The sequence below is a fragment of the Rhinatrema bivittatum genome, chromosome 2 (assembly GCF_901001135.1).
Source record: "Rhinatrema bivittatum chromosome 2, aRhiBiv1.1, whole genome shotgun sequence".
In the NCBI taxonomy this organism is placed as follows: Eukaryota; Metazoa; Chordata; class Amphibia; order Gymnophiona; family Rhinatrematidae; genus Rhinatrema; species Rhinatrema bivittatum.
In genome coordinates this window covers 614,639,910-614,661,484 of record NC_042616.1, presented here as the reverse complement: position 1 = coordinate 614,661,484, position 21,575 = coordinate 614,639,910, and the positions used below count along the sequence as shown (strand labels likewise).

Genomic DNA, 21,575 nt, shown 5'->3' with positions numbered 1-21,575 from the left:
ATAGGTATTGGGAGCGTAGATATTACACAAAATCACCTTAGTCTGAAAGATCTCAGCTTCCAAAAGGAGAAACCGCCCCAAAGGATCTTGGATAGTAGAATGAACCTGGAGGGGCAACTGAGACTTAATCCATATGGCTACTCCCGCAGACTTAGTCGTGCCAGAGGCATAATACACCTGGCCCCCCCAGAGTTTACTTAACTTCTCGTGTTCCCCATCCGTGAGGTGCGTCTCCTGTAGAAATGCAATGTTTGCGCCTTTACGCTTAAGGAGAGTATGAATTTTAGAGCGCTTAATGGGAGAATTTATCCCACAGATGTTCCAAGTGACTAAATTAAGGGCCATATTAGAGGATGAATATTATGAGTGGATTATGTAATGAGATCCAAATCCAATTTGAATGAGGCAGAGGCTTTCCCAGCCGAGGCCCCCCCCCCTAATCCACCAGGACTGACCAAAACACCATAACTGGTCAACCACCGTCCCCAGGAGACTCGATCCCACAACCCCCCCCCCCCCCAAACCAACCCAATTACCCCAACCCCACCCCTAATTCGCCTTACCATATCCCCAACAAGGACTTCCTGTCCCTGTATCAGCGAGATCACTACCATGCTGGCCTTCCCCCCTCCCCCACCCCCCCTCCATCTGCATCACAGAACAATAAACATGAAACATAAAGAAGGAACTCGGGATTATAAGACCCATGTGTCAAACAGTACATCCCAGAAGCCAACCCTGTTTGAAAACAACAGAGTTATTACCAGCAAGGAGCCGCATGAACGAGAAAGGGTATGAACAATCATAGCCCCCCAATCCAAAGGAGATGTAAAACAGGCAGTATCAAGTCAAATAGCGTTCAAACATAACAAATATAAACCACCCCTAAACATGGACAGGGTATAAAGAACCTGTAAAAGATGACCACATTTACAACCCGCAGGCAAAACGATAAAAAAGAAAAAGACAAAGAAAGATTTATCCCGGGGTTCATGCTCTCGCCCAATGTCAGTGTCTAGAAAACAACGGGGAGTCCCGCAAAAACATTCCACTGAGTTGAAAAAAAAAAACAAAAAACCCCACAAAAGGAAGCAGAACATAAATGGCTCCCAACCAGCTTTCGGACAACACCGAAACTGTGCAATTAGTTCAGTCCAGATATAAACTTTGGCCGCTTCGTGCTCTGCAGGTTGACTGGCCAGAAGGAAATAGTTAACGGAAGCGCCAGTAGGTGCAGTAAAAACATACAAATCCCAGCGACCAGAGGGAACAAACAGGCAAAAAAGACCAAACAATAAAAGTGTGTATGCTCTTCCCCCTGGGTCCACTGTGTCAGCGGCACAACTGAAACAGCCAAAAATGAAAAAGAGAAGGAAAAAAACCAAAAACGTGGGCTTCACTTAAAAGGTGAAATCCAAGTAAACTACCAGGATCGATCCGGTCTGCTCAAACAAGGCCTAAGCAACAGCTCCCGTCGGCGAGGAAGAAGCAGTAGGGCCGTCAGCTACCGCCCCAGACGCCACCAACAGCGCACGAGCCTCCTGGGGCGATGTGTACTAGGGATGTGAATCGTTTTTTGACGATTTAAAATATCGTCCGATATATTTTAAATCGTCAAAAATCGTTAGGGCCACGATACAATACCAATTCCCCCGATTTATCGTTAAAAAATCGTAAATCGGGGGAAGGGGGAGGGCAGGAAAACCGGCACACTAAAACCCCCTAAAACCCACCCCCGACCCTTTAAATTAAATCCCCCACCCTCCTGAACCCCCCCCAAATGCTTTAAATAACCTGGGGATCCAGCGGTGGTCCAGAACGGCGGCGGTCCGGAACGGCCCCCTCAATTGAATCCTGTTGTCTTCAGCCGGCGCCATTTTGCAAAATGGCCGCCGCAAAATGGTGGTGGCCATAGACAAAAACGATTCGACGCAGGAGGTCGTTCCGGACCCCAGCTGGACTTTTGGCAAGTCTTGTGGGGGTCAGGAGGCCCCCCCAAGCTGGCCAAAAGTTCCTGGGAGTCCAGCGGGGTTCAGGAAGCGATTTCTTGCCGCGAATCGTTTTCCGTACGGAAAATGGCGCCGGCAGGAGATCGACTGCAGGAGGTCGTTCAGCGGCGGTCCGGAACCCCCGCTGAACGACCTCCTGCAGTCGATCTCCTGCCGGCGCCATTTTCCGTACGGAAAACGATTCGCGGCAAGAAATCGCTTCCTGAACCCCGCTGGACTCCCAGGAACTTTTGGCCAGCTTGGGGGGGCCTCCTGACCCCCACAAGACTTGCCAAAAGTCCAGCGGGGGTCCGGAACGACCTCCTGCGTCGAATCGTTTTTGTCTATGGCCGCCGCCATTTTGCGGCGGCCATTTTGCAAAATGGCGCCGGCTGAAGACAACAGGATTCAATTGAGGGGGCCGTTCCGGACCGCCGCCGTTCTGGACCACCGCTGGATCCCCAGGTTATTTAATGCATTTGGGGGGGGGGGGTTCGGGAGGGTGGGGGATTTAATTTAAAGGGTCGGGGGTGGGTTTTAGGGGGTTTTAGTGTGTCGGCTCACGATTTTAACGATTTTCACGATAGTTTACACACCCAAACGGCAACAATACGATTCCCTCCCCCTCCCAGCCGAAATCGATCGTTAAGACGATCCAGGACACGATTCACATCTCTAATGTGTACCACTTAACACCAGCCTCGGTGGTGACCCGCAATCTGGCCGGGTATAGCAATGAGGCCTTCACTCCCCGTGCCAGTAATTGAGTACAGATTGGAGCCATCGCGCGCCGCTGCGCAGTCACCGCAGACGAAAAGTCTTGGAAGATCAAAACCCGATGATTCTCGTAGTGAAGGTTGCGGCCCTTGCGCATGGCAGTCAGGATCTCCTGTTTGTGTGCAAAATTGAAGATTTTTGCCACTACCACCCGGGGTTTTTCATCCGCAGGCCTTTTAGCTCCGAGCCTGTGCGCCCTCTCTACGCGCAGAACGCCATGTGCGGAGGTGAGCGCCAACTCTTTAGTGAGCCAATTTTCAAGCAGGGCAGGTAGCGCACGATCCTCAATAGATTCGGGCAATCCAATAAAGCGCAAATTAGATCGCCTGGCGCGGTTCTCCAAGTCCTCAAGTTTCGCTGTGTTCTTACTCACTTCTGCCCGCAGCACAGCAAGCTCCGATTGCACGTTGTGGAGGCCATCTTGGTTCTCAGAGACCCGATTAAGTCAGCACAGCGGCTTTCAAATTTATTTAAATTGACTGAGATTTCAGCCACCGCCGTCGATATTGATTTTAATTCGGGCCCCAACGCCTCGAGTACTGCCGCTTTTATCTCAGCTAACGCTGGGATAACAGGCTGATCGGCTAGGTTCACCGCGGCGGCCATGTTGGAAGGCACAGACGGAGCTAACCGTTCTTTTCCCTTCTCCTTTGCAGCCCTAACAGGGCGAGCCGGCATGCCCAGATCTATGTTCTGTACCTCTAAGGGCTATGCCCCTATGCTTGTATGCGCCCCTAGCTGGCGTCTGGGGTGCAGATGGAGGTCGATTCAAGAGGCTGGACGCCGAGCGTAAAGGAATCACATCCTCTATGCTCAGTGCATCACGTGATCTGATCTCGACCCTTTAAATTTAATTCTTTCGCCTCCCCCACCCTCCCGACACCCCCAAAATTTTTAAAGTATCTGGTGGACCAGCGGAGGTCCTGGGAGTGATCTCCCGCTCTCGGGCCATCGGCTGCCACTAATCAAAATGGCGCCGATGGCCCTTTGCCCTTAGCATGTGACAGAGTATCTGTGCCATTGGCCGGCCCTTGTCACATGGTAGGAGCACTGAATGGGTGGGTTTGGGGTTTATTTTTAAGTGCCCTTTCTCTCCCCCCCAAACTATAAGAGAACCCCACAAAAAATTTCGTGGGGTTTTTCTATCGGGTTCGAGGGCCCCCCGAATTCTGCCGAGTTTGAAAATATCTTCCGATATTTTCAATCGTCAGAAAAATGATTCACATCCCTATAATATTGTCCATTAAAATCATACAGGGGCTTATTTTCAGTGGAATCTAGCTGGCAAAATAGGGACAACCAGAGAGGACATAAGTCCATTGAGAAGACTTTGCTGGCTAAATAGGTGTTGGAATGGGGTAGACCACAGTGACCATGGCCCCACTAAAATCTGGCCCTTCTTGTAGAATCATTGTAGGAGCCAGATCAGGCAGGGGCAGGAGGAGGAGAGCAATGACGAATCAGCCACATCCTCCAGCTCTGCACCTCTGACCTTTCCACAGTGTGGGGCTCTGTATTGCCATGTGGTTCAAAGCAGCAGCTGGGCCAGGTAACAGAGGAGGAGGAGGAGGAGGTGAATGTAGCCCAAGAAACATCCATTCTCTTCCTCCTGCTGTGATCGGCATGTAAGGGGGAAGAGAGATCCTGGAGAGGAGGGAAGATAGAAAGAGTAAGGTGGTGTGGTGGGAAGAAGAGAAGGGGCAGGAGAAGAGAAAGGGAGGGATGCAGGTTTGGAGGCAAGAGAGAGAGAGCGGTGGGAGAGAGGAGGGGGTGAGGAGAGGTTGGAGTTTAGTTGGCCTGCCCCTACCCAACCAGAAAGGCATTATGCTGCCCCCTGGCTTGGTGGCTGGCTAAGTCTGGCTGGCCAAATAGCAGGCCTAAATCAAAAGAGGGTAACTTATCTGGCCAAACTTTGATCAGCTAAGTCTGACATTCAGTATCCTTTGAAAATTGACCCCATAGAGTCTTCTGAAATTTGATGTGAGATAAAATTAAATGAAATATTTTAATTTCAATGTATGTCTTGTTTCTATGCAAGCAAATTGTTTGAAGATACTTACAAAATTTAAAACATAATATAATATATAATGAAGCATAAAACAATCAAGGCATTAAAAATTTAATAAAATAAAACCTCACAATAAGTCTATTTAGTACAGTGGACAACATCACAAATAAACAACATATATGACTTCTTATTACACAACATATTAAAACATAATAAGAAATACTTTTAACTATCACCAAAAGCTAAAATAATAATAATATGACACAACATAATAATCCAGTTTTAAAAAAATTACACAATAAACTGATATGATAGAAAGTAAACAGGTCTATTGTATATAAAATTATACCAACAACCCATACAGATCCACCAATTATTATCAAACATATGTAGTAGCAGCAGCCCATATCATCATATCCCATCTTACTACAGCTAAGGCCTATTAGTGGCAGATTCACAGAAGGAAAACTCCCAAAGGCAGAAAAATGCATTGGAGAATGAATAGCCATAAGGCTTTCACATTTTTTCTTAAAATTAAATACTGGTCTAACATCATGAGTTCCTTGGGGAGACCATTGCATGCTTTAAGGCCCACATAACAAAACAAAAGACCCTATTTCTTGCACTGTACAGTCTGATCGTTCTCAACAAGGAAAGCTCCAAATGGGCACTCAGAAGATCTCAAATTCATTATAAGATTTATAGGGACATCTTTTCCCTTAAAAAAAACTAGACCTGGGTTATGCAAAGTCTTGAAAACTAAAGCATGGATCGTAAAAGTGGGAATGCCAGAAAACTGAAAGCCAATGCAAGGACTTCAGTATTGGACAAATATGCTCCTGTGGGCTTTAAGTCTGACAATTAGTCTTGAAGCATTGGTTTGAACAACTTCTACTCTATATAGGGCTTTATTTCTTAATCCCATATTTAGTGCATTGCAAGAATCTAGTATAGAGATGATTAGAGCATGAGCCACCACGTGGAAATCCTCTCTTGACAGGAATTCATAAGTGTGTTACAAGCTAGCTCCTAAGAATTTTCTTCTGGGCCATAGCCCTCCCAGGAAAGGAGGTATTCCCACCAATGACCCCTATGGCGACATCAAGAACTTTGTGGACCTTGTAAGTGGTATCAGACTCAGCAAACAGATGAGGTGGTTCAGGAACCTTGCGAGAAGGCTAAAAGAAAATCACCGGCTTCAAAAGCGACACATGGAATGTGTTGTGAATTCCCAGAGTTAGTGGCAACCAGAGCTGGTAGGTAACAGGTCTGATACGACGGGTGACTGGAAAAGGTACAATGTATCTAGGTGCAAATCTTTGAGATGGTATCTTGAGGCGAATATATTGTGAACTTAACCAGACCTTTTGACCACGAAGGAACTCAGGAGCAGAGCGTCGATGGGTGTCCGTGGACTTCTTAGCTCGGATCGCTGCTTGGCGCAGATGAAGTCTGATTCCATACAGTCTTGAGGGCATCAGCAGTGGCTTGCGCAGCTGGAGAGGGTACAGACAGTGGAATAGGTAGTGGAGGCCATGGATGCCTGCTATAAACAATAGAAAATGGCGACACTCTTGTGACAGCGGCGATGTGGGAGTTGTGGGAAAACTCTGCCTAAGGAAGAAGTTCTGCCCAGTTGTCCTGCCGATCATTATGTAGGCGTGGAGAAAGGCCTTTAGAGAACAGTTCATGTGTTCGGCTTGACCGTTGGCCTGTGGATGATAGGTTGTGGTGTTACTGATGTTAATGCTGAACTTGCAGCACAGAGCGCGCCAGAAGTGGGTGACAAACTGGGGACATCTGTCCGAGACTATGTCTTTGGGTAAGCCGTGCAAATGAAATATATGGAGGAAAAACAGGCATGCCAATTTTGGAGCAGAAGGTAGGCCAGGCAGTGGAACAAAATGGGCCATTTTTGAAAACCTGTCGATGATGACCCATATGACATTATGTCCTTTAGATGGCAGCAAATCTACAATGAAATCCGTGTAAAGATGTATCCACGGTTCCTCTGGAGGAGGAAGTGGCTGGAGCAGGCCCCAGGGTCGACCGACCGGGTGTTTCTGTCGGGCACAGGTATTGCAGGAATCAACATATACTCTAGCGTCAGAGGCCATAGTGGGCCACCAGAAAAAAATCGCTGGAGTAAGGCAAGAGTTTGCGCCCATCCTGGGTGACTGGCGAACTTAGAATCATGTGCCCATCAGAGAACTCTTTCATGGAGGCGTCATGGCACAACAGTTTTCCCAGAAGGGACTGGAAGAGTCGCAGACAAGCAGATATATGTAGGATCGATGATGTGACTAGGTTCTTCAGGAATATCTTCGGGTTTGAAGGAGTGAGATAAGGCATCAGCCCAGAAATATTTCTCTGCTGGGCGATACTGGAGTTCAAAATTAAACCTGGAAAAGAACAGGGCCCATCGGGCCTGACGAGCATTGAGATGCTGGGCATGACTCAGGTGCTCGAGGTTTTTGTGATTAGTGAAAATTGTAAATTTGTGTTGTGCATCTTCTAACCAAAGGCGCCATTCCTCTAAGGCCAACTGAATTGCAAGTAATTCTCGATCACCAATACTGTAATTCTGTTCTGCGGGTGAGAACTTGTGAGAGAAAAAGGAACACGGGATCAGGGACCCAGATGATGAGTGCTGGCTCAAAACTACCCTGGCCCCGATAGCAGAGGCATCCACTTCAACCAGGAAGGGGCGGTTTGGGTCCGGGTGAAGGCGACATGGTCTAGCGAGGAAGGCCTCTTTAAGGCACTGAAAGGCTGTAAGGGCTTCCGGAGTCCAGTTCCGAGTGTCACAACCCTTAGGGATCATAGCTGTGAGAGGAGCTGCCAGAGTAGAATAGTTGGCAATTAAATGGCGGTAGTAATTTGTGAAACCGAGGAACCGTTGTAAAGCTCGGAGGCCCACAGGCCGGGGCCAGTCTTGGATTCCCTTGAGTTTCTCTGGGCCAATGGAAAACCCTTGTTGCGAAATAATATATCCTAGAAAAGGCAGACTGGATTGTTCAAAGAGACACTTGTCCAACTTGGCAAAAAGATGGTTCTCAAGGAGATGTTGGAGGACCGTGCAAACATCTGCAAGGTGCGTAGCGAGATCCTTAGAAAAGACAAGAATGTCGTCAAGGTAAGCAACTACCTTGACATACAGGAGGTCTCGGAATATCTCGTTGATCATTCACTGAAATACAGCTGTGGCATTACAAAGGCTGAAGGGCATTATCAGGTATTCGTAATGCCCATCCCTGGTATTAAAGGCCATTTTCCAGATGTCTTCAGGGTGTATGCATACCAGGTTGTAGGCTCCACATAAGTCTAATTTAGTAAAGATGGAGGCCCCTTGGAGACGATCAAACAGTTTGGAGATCAGAGGTAGAGGATACTTGTCCTTACGAGTTATGGCATTTAAGCTGCAATAATTGATACACGGCCTTAAGGATCTGTCTTTCTTCATGACAAAGAAAAATCCCGCTCCAGCAGAAGTTGATGGTTAAATGAACCCTTTAGCTAGGTTCTCTCAGATATTCTCCATCATGGCTTGGGTCTCCGGTTGTGACAAAGGATAGGTCCGGCCCCGAAGGGGTGTGATACCAGTCAAAAGCTAGATAGGACAATCAAACATCCAAAGAGGTGGAAGGATATCAGCCTTCGGTTTTGAGAAGACATCTTCAAAGTCTGCATATGGAGCTGGAATGCTGGAGGAAGTGGTTGCTAGAGCAACTGTAGGAGGTGATACCACCTTTTTCAAACAGGTCTGATGACAAGCTGGGCTCCATTCAACAAGTTGGAGGGATCCGCAGTCAAACTGGAGAGAATGATGCTGGAGCCAGGGTAGTCCCAGGACCACCGGGTGAATCAATTTTTCTAGGACAAGAAATTCAACTTCTTCAACGCAAAGTGTGCCAGTAAGGAGACGAACTGGCTCAGTTATCAAGGAGATCCGGCTGGGTAATAGCTCACCATAAATGGATGCAATACACAAGGAAGTTTCCAAAGGATGGGTAGCAATACCTAAAGGCTGAACTAGGTCCTTGAGAATAAAATTTCCCACTGCTCCGGAATCTATCACAGCAAGGAAAGGGAAGGACAGGGAGTCCCAGGTTAATGTAACTGGTAAGGATAGCTGCGGGGCTGGAGAAGTAGTGCCCAAGTTCAGGACCCCTGCTGAACTTAGGCTCGGGAGTTTCCCGAATGGACTGGACAGGTCTGAAGATGATGGCCTGACGCTCCACAATATAGACATAGGTCCGATTGCTTCCGCCAGAAGCGCTCTTCCGGGAACAGCTTCCCCTGGCCCAACTGCATGGGCTCTTCCACCTTAGCAAGCGAGGGAGTCCTGCCAGAGGTGGGTCTCGTGGTAGGTGGTGGTGAGCGGGAGCGCTCCAAAGTGGACCTCCTGGGCATCCGATTCTCCCGATGGCGCTGTTGGAGGTGATGGTCGATTTGGCCGGTCAGGTCAATAAGATTCTCGAGAGAGAGGATGGGAACTCATGGGCTGCCAGGAAAGCTCTGTAGCCAGAGTCCGAAATTCTATAATATAATCAAACAGGCTTCATTGACCTTGCCACAAATGAAGAAGATTAGCACTTGCCACAGCATGCTGCTCTGGGTCATCAAAAGTCCGACAGAAGACAGTCACAAAGCGAGATAATTCTTGTAGGAGTGAATTTGACTGCTCCCACAGGGATGGCCCAGGCCAATACCTTACCCTCCAATCGGGACAGGATGAAGGTGACCTTTGTAAGTTCATCTTGGAAGATGGACAGCTGCAGAGGAAACTGCATATAGCATTGGTTGATAAACCCTCTGCAGAGCTTAGAATCACCGTTGAAGTGAGGCTGAGCTGGTAGGGCCAGCAAGGCACTGGAAGAGGAGGGAGATGGCTGTTGGTTGGCTGAAGTTGGTACTGGAACTGAGTGACCAGATTGGGCGTCAAGCCGAGCGTGTAGATGCTTGATGGAGGAGGCCAATGCCTCAAGGAATCATTGCTGTTCTTGTACTTTAGAGACGAGGCCGGGATGGCCTGGAGGGCACACGGCTCCACCGAGTCCATGGCCCTTGCAACCTGTTGCACAGGAGGTGGACCCTTGAGCCGAGGTGGGGTTGATGCTACCCGTAGGGCGGGCCCTATTGGTCCCCACTGTTGGTAGACGGAGCTGGATGACTGACAGAGGACAGCTGGAGCTTTGCCAGTATTAGCCCTCGTTCCCCACAGGTTAAGCCCTTGGGTGCTGGGGCCGGCTGGAGTTAGGTGGGCTTCCATTCAAGGTCTTCTGGTAGACGAGGAGGTGGTCAGCTGTGGCCTTCAACGGAAGTAATGGAGAGTCTGAACTGGATGAGGCTGAGTCCCGGAGATCCAGGCGCCAAGAGGAACGGGAGTCAGACAGGGGGTGCCCAGGTAAGAACAGGCCGAAGCCTGAAAGGCCAAGTCCAGAGTAGAGACTGTAGAGGCGTCATTGAACAGGCAGAAGTCAGGGCAGGTGGCAGACAAGGAGATATGAGAAGGCAAGGCAAAGGTCATGTCCAGGAGCCATTTTTTAAGATGGCGCCGGCCATCCATTGCTCCCACCATGTGACAGAGGCCGACCAATGGCACCGATAGCTCGGGTCACATGATAAGGGCAAAGGGCTATCGGCGCCATTTTGATTAGTGGCAGCTGATGGCCCGAGAGGGGGAGATCGCTCTTGGGACCCCGCTGGAAAAACATGGACTTTCGGCGTCTTGGGGGGGTCAGGAGGGTGGGAGGTTGCAATTAATTAAATTTGAAGGGTTGGGGTGGGTTTGGGGTTTGTTTTTTTTATGTGCCCTTTCTCCCCTCCCCAAAAACGATAAGAAAACCACACAAAATTTTGTGGGTTTCTTATCGTTTTGGCGGCCCCCCCAAAACTCAATGAAATAGGAAATATCGTCTTTATTTCTTATTTCATTGCAAACAAATGCACATCCCTAGTAACAGATTCACATTTACCCATTCTGGATCTCTTATGATTCTAAAGTCCTCTATCATATTCCCCCCTCAGCCATCTCTTCTCCAAGTGGAACAGCCCTAACCTCTTTAGCCTTTCCTCATATGGGAGCTGTTCCATCCCCTTTATCATTTTGGTTGCCCTTCTCTATACATACTTAGTCACACTTCACTCACACATTTGCAGTTTGTATACATTTTACGTACATGCAAACTCTTTTATAAATATCCACCTCTTATTTAGAAAAACACATAGCATACATCCTTGGGTTTTTGAATTACTTGGAGAATAGGGATGTTAATATTATATATATATCTTAACATACTACACTGCTAGGGGGGAAAGCAGGACACTACTGACCACTTGTAGCAGTAGCTAGCAAACATATACATATATATAACTCATAACCCCTCCTTCATACCACAATTAAAACAGAAGGTGACAGTATAAAATCACAAATTTGGATAAATCATGCCCAAATTGACTTGCCCAAGGTTACGAGTGTCTGTAGCAGAAAGATTTAATGTCAGATCTCCTGGTTTACATTCCATTACAATCTGATTATTCATATTATCAGCTGCTAGGATTGATGACTATGCCAGTGATACTTATAGTTTTTTATATTTTTAATTTTTTTGTAGACTGAGAAAGGTTGAATATAGTAAATGCCTTGTTTTCAACTAGCTTCTGTAGGTACAAGGAGATAGTGTTTTGTGCAAGGCTGTGGAGAGAAAGGAATCTGAAATTCATATCCCAGTACTTCTCTTGAATCATAATCCATTGCTCAAACCAGTACTGTATTCATCCTCCCTATGTATGTCAGAGTGACAGTAGCATTCTAGTAATTACCATTTCTGTGGCTCATGATGTACCCACACTGCAAACTCACATAGTCCCATTTAAGAACAAACGTGTGTCTACTTACCAGAGTTGTCTCCACGGTCATGTATGTGCGTAGCTCCTGATGGTACACACAAATTTGAGACGTCCTGCAGTAATGAATATTTGAATTATTTCATTACCATTATTTTATTTTTAAATAAAACATATAAATATAAAATATAATATTATGAGTGATACATTTCTCCCACGCTGAAAGCTGGTTTAGGTATTAATTCACTCCGTCTAATGTCTCAACTTTCCTTAGAAGAACATTTAGTAATGTGATATGACGTAGTGATATAATTCAGTATTGATGAAAAGACTGTACTGTATCTTCCATTCTCTTCTCAACACCAGAGTGTGGTCCCACCTGGATACAACCTATACACAAATGTGACCAATGATATTTTGAGGCACATACATTATGCAAATCACAAGTGTAATGACCCTGGTTGCTGTGCAGCCCTCCTGCCTGCAGGGGTCCTCAGAGGGCTGCAGTCTGAGCTGTGCAGGCTTGCCTTAAAGGCACATGAGGCAGCCCTGCCATGCCTTAAAAGCCTGCCTCACTCACAGCCTCATCATCAAGTCTCCATTACTGTCTGCTGTGGCCACCCTTGCACGTATCTTGTTTTGACTAGGTTCCAGTTTTGCTTGTATGTTTTACTTTTGCCAATCTGTTTCCTTGTCTAGTAGTCCTCCTGTCCCTTGTGTCCCTGTCTCTTATAGGGCTTTCCAGTGGCCTTCCTGTCCATTGTCTGTCCTTGTTTGTCTGTCCTTGTTTGATTTTGTCCTGCTTGCCCTGCTCTTGTTTTGCCTTGTTCCTGTCCTTGTCTCACTGGTATCTTGTTTATCTGGTCCCAGCCTTCTCTTGCAACCCTGTTTTGCCTTGCCTTTTACTCTGTCCCTGCCTTTTCCCAGGTCCTGTCCTCTGGTCTGCCCTGTTTCCTGCCTTGCTCTGTCCCTGACAACTCATCTGTCCTGGTTCTTGTTCACCATGAATCTCCTTGCCCTCGGACTGTCTCCTGGTTGCTGAACTGGCCTGAACCCCTGCCTGAACCTGCAGGCTCAACCCAAGGGGGAGGTGCACAGTCAGGCAGAAGATCCTTCCCTGCTCTGCTCTTGATCCCTGTGCTGCTCTGTCTGGGGAATTATCTTGAACCACCCTGCATGGCTGTGATAATAAGACTATGATTGCAGCTAGGGGTGTGCATTCGTTTTGAACCTAAATGGAAAACGCAACTTATTTTTTTTTTTTTTAACTTAAAAAAATGATGAGGCGTAAACGATCGGATTTCCAACGTATTCAACATAGCTATGTTGAATACGTTGGAAATCGCGATTGTTGATCTAAATAAAAATTTAAACCCCTCACCCTCCTTAATCCCCCCTCCCCCAAGACTTACCAAAACTCCCCAAGCTGGCCAAAAGTTCCGTGAGGGTCCAGGAGCGGACGCGTGGGGAATCACGTGACGTCCGCGTCACTCCGACGTGACGCCGACGTCACGTGGTCCATCGCGGTTCCGCTCCCGGACCCCTCGTCGGACCCAAACGGCACTTTTGGCCAGCTTGGGGGGGTCTCCTGACCCCCCCAAGCTGGCCAAAAGTTCCTTTTGGGCCCAACGAGGGGTCCCGGAGCGAACCCGAGGGGAATCACGTGACGCTGCGTCACTCCGACGTGACGCCGACGTCACGTGCTCCTTGCAAAGGAGTTCAGGAATGGCGTCCTGACCCCGCTGGACCACCAGGGAGTTTTGGTAAGTCTTGGGGGGGGGGGGGGGATTAAGGCGGGTGAGGGGTTTAAATTTTTATTTGCACATATGGACATAGACTCAACTTATGGAATTCTCCATATGTCCATATTAACCGCAATTGGGACCCCCTTTCGACTTATGGACTTAAACTTTTGGTCTGCACATCCCTAATTGCAGCAATGAAAGGATGTATTATGGTTATGCTAAAATGATTTCACAGTGAGGCGATAAGTACAATTTCATAACCGATAACTGACCCTATCTTCAGGGTGGGCTCCTTCTATTCCCCAAGGCTGAATAGCACCCTCTGATCCGTCAGGCACAGGCATAAATCCGCCCCCTTTTCCAGCTCCACAGCTACACAGTAGCAACAAAAACGGTATCACTGTTGAATGGAAAAGATGCATAGTTCATTATTTTCTTTACTCTTGGGCTACCAATACAGAAACAATTTGGTCTATGTACTATGCACTTTTCCCATAGTCACAAAATGGGAAGAACCCTATAGTGCATCATAAGAACATAAGATATTGCCATACTGGTTCAGACCAAGGGTCCATCAAGCCCAGCATCCTGTTTTCAACAGTGGCCAATCCAGCCTTACAAGTACCTGGCAAGTACCCAAACACTAAATAGATCCCATGCTACTGATGCCAGTAATAGCAGTGGCTATTCCCTAAGACAACTTGATTAATAGGAGGTAATGGACTTCAGGTTAAAAGAACATGTCTTATAAACCTGTCATTTCTGAAATGGAAAGCACTCTAATTTAAAAAATGTAGCTTTCCAAGTCTTGCTCAAGAAAGATTTTTTTAAATCATAGACTTATTTCTGAGTATTGGGCACTAAAGTGATATCTTTATCATGGTTGAAAGGCGACCATATTCTGCTGATCTCCACCGTCTTTTGAGGTAATCATTCAAAGTGATCAAGGGGAAAGCAAAAACCGTTGTTTTCCCATGGAAATCAGCACCAGTTAACGTTTCCATACAGGTTCATTTAGTGGCTTGTCCATGTACTTCTTACCATTTCGCTGGGGGATTTCTGAAGAATGAGGGCTAATTTTTATGTGTGATATAATGGGTTTTTCACAGAGATAAAACAATCTATTATATGCATGCCAGCTTGTGTCTTGTTCTATAAACACAAACTGAATGTTGAATTTAATTTGTCTGCTATTTTACTCAGGTCTCTCTCTCTCCGGCTGTCTGGGACTATCGTGCACCGCGATAAGACTGAAAGAATCATCGTGCAGTGGGAAAACATCGCGTGCGGCGCTAATGTTTTCGCGAATGGCGAAAACATCGCCGCACACGATGTTTCCCCACTGCACGAAAGAAGCCTCATTTGCATTGGTAACGCCCCCTAATGCGTTACCAATGCGATATTGGAAAATAAGGCCCAAGAAGAGTAGTGTTCTAGGTTACTTACAGAGCAATATTAAACCGCCTAGGATTATGAGACCAATCGCAGCAGGACCAAGGGTGACATTTTTGTCTGTCTGTTTACCAGTCCCATTTTCTATACATATTTTATTTTGGTTACATGTACAGAGCATCACAGGAATATCAAATGGCTTGCTGCAGCTTAGATTCCCATTATCTTTCACAGAGACGGATATCGTAGATGTCTGGTCAACGAGTGTATTCTTCGCTACAAGTCTCCCGCTTGTGGCTGTTGAGAAAAAAAATATTTAAAAAGTATTAATGTTATAGTTATAGGAGTCCATAGGTTTCTTGGAATCGTTTAAATGTTTTGGTTTGCTTTATTGCCTATGGGACCAAAATGGGTTGCCTAATCCCAGAGCAGGGTGCTCTGTTACATGGGAACTTCTGCATATTGATCACCCTTTTCTAAATATGCTATGGGTATATACACACTTCAAAACATTTGTAAAATGTAAATCAAAATATTGCACAGTTCCCTGAATGCAAGACACCATTTTTTCAAATAGCAGATAGTAACAACATCTCATGTAGTGGCTGGGTCTGAAGGCTCAGTGGCAGTGCCGCAAGCTCCTATGTGGGAAATCTAGGTTAGATTCCTTGGGATAGCTGAGGCTCGGGAAATGCTGTGGGGGCAGCTTTCATCAATTCTGGGGAGAAGGCATCCCAGTCAGGGTGCATGCTTACTTGGTTTACCAAATGCCAGCAGAAATAAACCCTCCCTCTTTCTGGTCCAGCAAGTCTTTATTTGTTAAAAAATGTATAGCTTGCTTGCCTATCTACCAAAAAACTTCAAGTGGAGAACAACATCCTAAATGCCAAATATAATAATAAATCAATACAGAATTAAGTTATACAGAATGCAATCATCACTAAAACATGTTAAAATAAGTATACAAATTCAAACCATAACCATAAGAAAAATAGCATCACATAGGGTACACACTATATAAAAATCCATCTAAAACCCTCTAGCTCTTCCTAATTAACTTCCAGACTGCGTAACCCAGGCCGATCCGTAACTGACTTATATGTAACAGACTCTATCTAAAAAACAAATCTTAGATTTATATTCTTAAATTCTCCAACACACTCCTTTGTCACTCTTACTAGTATATGATACTGTAGCATAAAACACATAGACAGCAACCTTTAAACAGGCGCATGGGTGCACAAGTGTGCACATTCATCGGCCTGCGCGAAGGGACATGGCCATTTTATAACATGCACGAATAAGCACGCTTGTTATTAAACAGGCTGAGTGAGCATATACGTGCACACAATTTTTAAGTGGGCACGTGCATGTGTGCACAAATCCTGCTGCCACTGCATAAATGGGGGGATTTTAATAGACATGCACGCTGGAGGCATTTCCAGTTTTCCAAGTTCCTTCCCAGTTCGCCCAGTTAAGGGATAGGACTTCCAAGCACCCCTGGTTTAATAGCCTCCCTTTTCTCCTGTTAGCCCTGACCCTTAAAACCCGGCTGATCTGCCTATTTATCTTCATTTTATAACTTGCACGTCATCCAGAGCAGAAGTAAAGTTATGCAGCCGGGGGCCTCAACCATGCCTGTGCGTGTATTTGCGCACAAATTTCAAGGTAAAATGCAGGAACCCCCGAAGCCCCAGCCACACCCTGCCCCCTTTTTTTGGAACTTTTCATTTGAGCGTGTAGCGGGAGATACACGCAGACACGGGCGGCTTTTAAAATCTGCTCGGCACGCACCAGCCTGCCTTGTGCACGTATCTCCCAGCTTTGGTGCGTGCTGAGCTTTTAAAAGTCACCTTTAATAATGTTCTGTAAAACCAGCATTTTCAAACTCGTATAGCATTTCTTGGTGCTCTGTTCTTCACAATATCTCTATATCCCTGTTCTCTCTGGGGTAGATTTTATAACATGCGCGTGCTGGATTTTATAATCTGCGTGTGTGGGTGGCGCGCGCAGAGGGGCCGAATTTTGTAAGAGTACACGCGGCGATGCAATTGAGCCTCCCCGAGTACCCTCCCAGTCCGCTCCAATTAAGGAGCGGACTGGGAGGGAACTTCCCTACCCCCCTACCTAACCTTCCTTCCCTCTCCCCTCTCCACCCCGACCCCTAATGCCTATCTAGCTACCCCTAATTTTTTTATTTTTTTACTTACTGCTCCTTGGGAGCAGAAGCAAATTTACGTGCACCGGCCAGTTGCCAACACGTGGACAAGCGTACAATGGCACCCCCCCACGCCCCACCCAGACTCCTCCCCTCTGGCCCTCCCATTGGAAGAGGCCCGGCACTTGTGCGCGTATCGGGGTGTCCACACGTGGCCGGGCCTCTTTGAAAATTCGTGCGGCGCGCACAAGGCCCGGCCACGCACGTAAACCCCGGGATTTATGTACGCAGGCCTTTTGAAATCCGCCCCTATTATTTTTCCTGTGTGTTTTTTCCTTGCCTCTTGCACAGCATCTCATAATCACCCGTCCTTTCCTTGAATTTTTCATCATTCTCTTCCTTTCTGTTTTTTTTATTTTATTTAATTTGTTAGTTCTATTTTCTTTTACTGGCCATTTCTTTTTTTATGTTACTATCTTCCATTGTATCTGTAAATTCTTTTGAAAATTTTATTCCTCTGTTTTATATTTCTGACTAAACGTTTTGGTCCACCTTGTTAGTTTGCTTGTGCTACTTTCCTTATATTTTCCCTTCTTTTTTTATTTACTTGTCTCTTCTTTCATTGTATCTGTCTCCCTGCATCTCTCTGCCATACTCCTTTCCTACCCTTTGTGTCCTCTGCCCTACTCCCCTTTCCATCCTGTTCCCCATGTTTCTCACACAAATCTGTGCTTTCCCTGTCCCATTCCTTTCCCACCCTGTGCCCACCTTCACTTTTGCATACTCTCTCTCCCTTGCTCCTGTTTCTCTTTCCAACCTCTGTAACCTTCTGCACTACTACTTTCCCACTCCATGACTCTCCCCCACGGTCCCATTTCCTTCCTGCTCTGTCTGTCCCTCACCTATTGTACCCCTGGGAGGTGGTGTGTAAGTGACACAAAAAAAACCCCATATTCTTTGCTCCCACTGTATATCCCTCTGTAACTGTCATGTTGTGCCTTGTCTTAATATAAATAAAACAGAACTTCTCATAATCTGCCATAAAATGAACAAACAAATCGAGGGTCAAGTATTGAAAAATGCCAAAAGATACCCAATCACATATGAAGTCAAAGACCTTGGAGTCATGCTTGATAGTGAAATGAACTTAAAACGGTGGATAAATAATATAATCAAAGATGGTTATTTTAAACTAAATGTTTTAAAAAGATTAAGACCCCTCCTACCTATACAAGATTTTAGAACAGTTCTGCAAGCACTCATCTTCTCAAAAACTGACTATTGCAATGCCTTATTATTAGGCCTACCTGCCTCTTCAACTAGACCACTCCAACTGCAGAACTCAGCAGCCAGAATTTTAACCATCACCAGGAAATCTGAACATATAACTCCGATCTTAAAAGAATTACACTGGCTAACAATAAATGATTGTATTCAGTTTAAAGCACTATCCTTAATCCATAAGACCCTCTATAATGACAAAGTTGAATGGCTTACAGCCACCCTACACTTCCATACCCCTCAAAGATCCACCAGATCAGCGAATAATGGAACACTACCAATTCCATCTCCGAAATCAGCACACTTAAATACAGTGGGGTAGATTTTCAAAGGGGTATGAGCGTAGGATATGCGCGTACCCCCAGAAAACCTACCCTAAACCCCCCCTGCGCGCGCCGAGCCTATTCTGCATAGGCTCGGCGGCGCGCGCAAGCCCCGGGACGCGCGTAAGTCCCAGGGCTTGCATGGAGAGGCGTGTCAGGGGGCGTGTTGGGGGCGGGTGGTCGTGACGCGGAGTTTTGGGGGCGTGACGTGGGTGATGCGACGTTTCGGGGGTGGCGCTGCGGGCGTGGTTTCGGCCCGGGGGCGTTCCGGGGGCATGGCCGCGCCCTCCGGAACAACCCCCGGGTCGGGTGATGGCGCGCCAGCAGCCCGCTGGCGTGCGTAGATTTACGTCTGCCTCCGGCAGGCGTAAATCCGGTGATAAAGGTAGGGGGGTTTAGATAGGGCCGGGGGGGTGGGCGAAAGAAAGTTCCCTCCGAGGCCGCTCCGATTTCGGAGCGGCCTCGGAGGGAACGGAGGCAGGCTGTGCGGCTCGGCGCACACAGGCTGCCCAAAATCGGCAGCCTTGCGCGCACCGATCACGGATTTTAATGGCTATGCGCGGCTAACGCGTGTATCTATTGAAATCCCGCGTACTCTTGTTCGTGCCTGGTGCGCGAACAAAAGTACGCGTTCGCACTAAATTATAAAATCTACCCCAGCGAGAGAAAGAGCATTATCTATTGCTGGACCACAATTATGGAACTCCCTACCGCAAAACCTAAGTCTTGAAGCAAATACTAGGACCTTCAAGAAAGGAATCAAAAAAAGGACCTTCAAGAAAGGAATCAAAAAATGGCACGGGCCATCCATTACTCCTACCATGTGACAGGGGCCAACCAATGTCACCGATAGCCCCTGCCACATGGTAAGGGCAAAGGGCCATCGGTGCCATTTTGATTAGTGGCAGCCAGTCTGAGAGGGGTACATCGTTCCCGGGAACCCTGCTGGACCACCAGGGACTTTAGGCAAGTTTTGGGGAGGTTGGGAGGGTGGGGGAATTGTAAATAATTAGATCTGAAGGGTTGGGGTGGGTTTGGGGATTTTTTTTTCCTGTGTGCTCTTTCTCCCCCCCCCCCCCCCCCAAACGATAAGAAAACCACACGAAAATGTTGTGGGGTTTTCCTGTCATTTTCGGGGACCCCCAATACATGACGGTTTAGATATTTTCATCCGTCAAAAAAACGATGCACATCCCTAGATAATATGCCTTTTCCAAGGTCACACAGAGAGACAGTGGAGGGGGGCATTTTGAACTCACATCCTAGGACTTTTCTTGACTCACAGTTTAGTGCTCTAATTACTAGGCTATTCTTTCTGCCTAGATAATACAAATGTATGACTGGGACTGGCCTTAAAGATATGTCAATGGATTGGAAATCAGTTTAATGGCTGGGAACAGATAAAAAGCATAGAATCTCACTGGTACAGGATGGAAAATAGAATGCTTTAGAATCTGTACTGATACCTCTTTTATATATTTGTAAATGATTTATAAATAGAAGTAAAACCAGTTTTTCTTTATGACATTAAATTAATTTCATAGGAAATACAAAGGGGTTTGTAGATGACATCTGGAAAACTGCCTGACAATCTTGAAAAATGTAAAGTAAAAAGGAATATGCTGTGGCCAGAAGAAATGTATGTCCACCATGGAGTTTTGGGTTAAGCCTACCCTCTCCCTTCTGTTCCTATCTTTCTTCCTCTTCCAACTGGCAGCTAGTGGGAATGGAAAGGTTAGTCCAAGAGCTTATGGGTCCCCTCTTCCCATCCCCCTTAAGGCAGTACTGCCTTCTCAAGCTCCCCCTCCCCTTCAAAATCTCTTCCTACCCAGATAGAAGCTTCCTTCCAAATCTCCCTTGCTGGTTCCTCCCCTGACAAAAAACACACCCCTTCCCTTTTCCAGGAACCCCTCTGAAATGAAGAATTCCCTGACAGAACCACCAATAAATCCTCCTTTCTGGCACCTTACTCACTGAGGACACCGTTTTAAGATGAAGACCCTCCACCGTTAAGCTCACTTCAGAAACGCCTCACTCCAACCCTCTCCCCAAGGCAGGTGGTTTAGCAGGAAGAGTAGAGTAGCATGCCTGCTTCTTGGAGGTTCACTGTTCTACTTGAAAATGGTGCTCTTCAGTATGTCACACACATTAACTCTCATTTCTGGGAAGGAGGCAATGCTCAGATGGGGTGAGTTCTGTTGGGAAAGTTTTGTCTGGGTGGGAGGACAGAAGAAGGTGCTGCAGGTGAGGCAATTTCTGGAGGACTGTTTCTCATCTGGGGTAGGGGTGCAGCTGGGGGGTTTATATCTAGATTTCTCCTCCTTTCTGATTGCCCGCATGCAATTTTAAAACAACCATAGAACAAAGTTCATCTGCTTGGAGAAGCATTACAGATTCTGCACTGAGTTCCGTACGTACTATAGTATAGTGTTCCATTGATGCATACTAGAATATTGGTAATTTTAGAAGTATTTTAGTCCATTCATGATGCTGCTGCATGTCACAAGTGAAAACTATCACTGGTTTTCTGTCATCCTTAATCATTACAAAGCACCCCTTTTGTCTGTACTCACCATTTATTTGGCTGATGGTCCACAGCCCTGAAGAATCACCAACAATGTTGAATGTAAAAGGAGCACCATATGGGGCAGCATCATTATCTATAGCAGTAATATCAACAGCTGGGGCATCGAAACATGTGTATCTTGTTTCAGTTGTAAGAGTTGGACAGTTTCTATTGGTTTCCGGAACATTAAGAACAATGGTACCAGTGGAAGTTTTAGCAGGACCAGAACCATCTATAACAAGAAAATGGTTGTAAAAAAGAGTTGTGAGGGATCTTTAGAAGAAATAGAAAATTTAAGCCATAGATCGGATTATCCTTTTCCATTCCAGGTCTATTAAGAATATAACTTTCTATATGCAATTAAAAGAATATGTTCACACATACTTCTATTTTGCTACCCAAGAGGGTCATTCATCATTTTGCTATAAGGCCTTAACATGTGTTAGGGCCCTAACACGTGTGTTAAAAAGCACAATGTGTGTTAATAT

The 21,575-nt window shown here is 46.4% G+C and overlaps 1 protein-coding gene across 1 annotated transcript in view; it reads right to left on the bottom strand.

Annotated features, from left to right (window-relative positions):
- LOC115085314 (desmoglein-1-gamma-like) overlaps positions 1–21,575 on the bottom strand; it is a 136,860-nt gene that overhangs the window by 12,448 nt on the left and 102,837 nt on the right. The window contains exons 14-17 of the mRNA XM_029591173.1: positions 21,095–21,319; positions 14,814–15,056; positions 13,640–13,767; positions 11,675–11,738 (exon numbers count right to left, since the gene is read on the bottom strand). Of these exons, the coding sequence (XP_029447033.1) occupies positions 11,675–11,738; positions 13,640–13,767; positions 14,814–15,056; positions 21,095–21,319 (660 nt within the window). The remainder of the gene's footprint in view (positions 1–11,674; positions 11,739–13,639; positions 13,768–14,813; positions 15,057–21,094; positions 21,320–21,575) is intronic.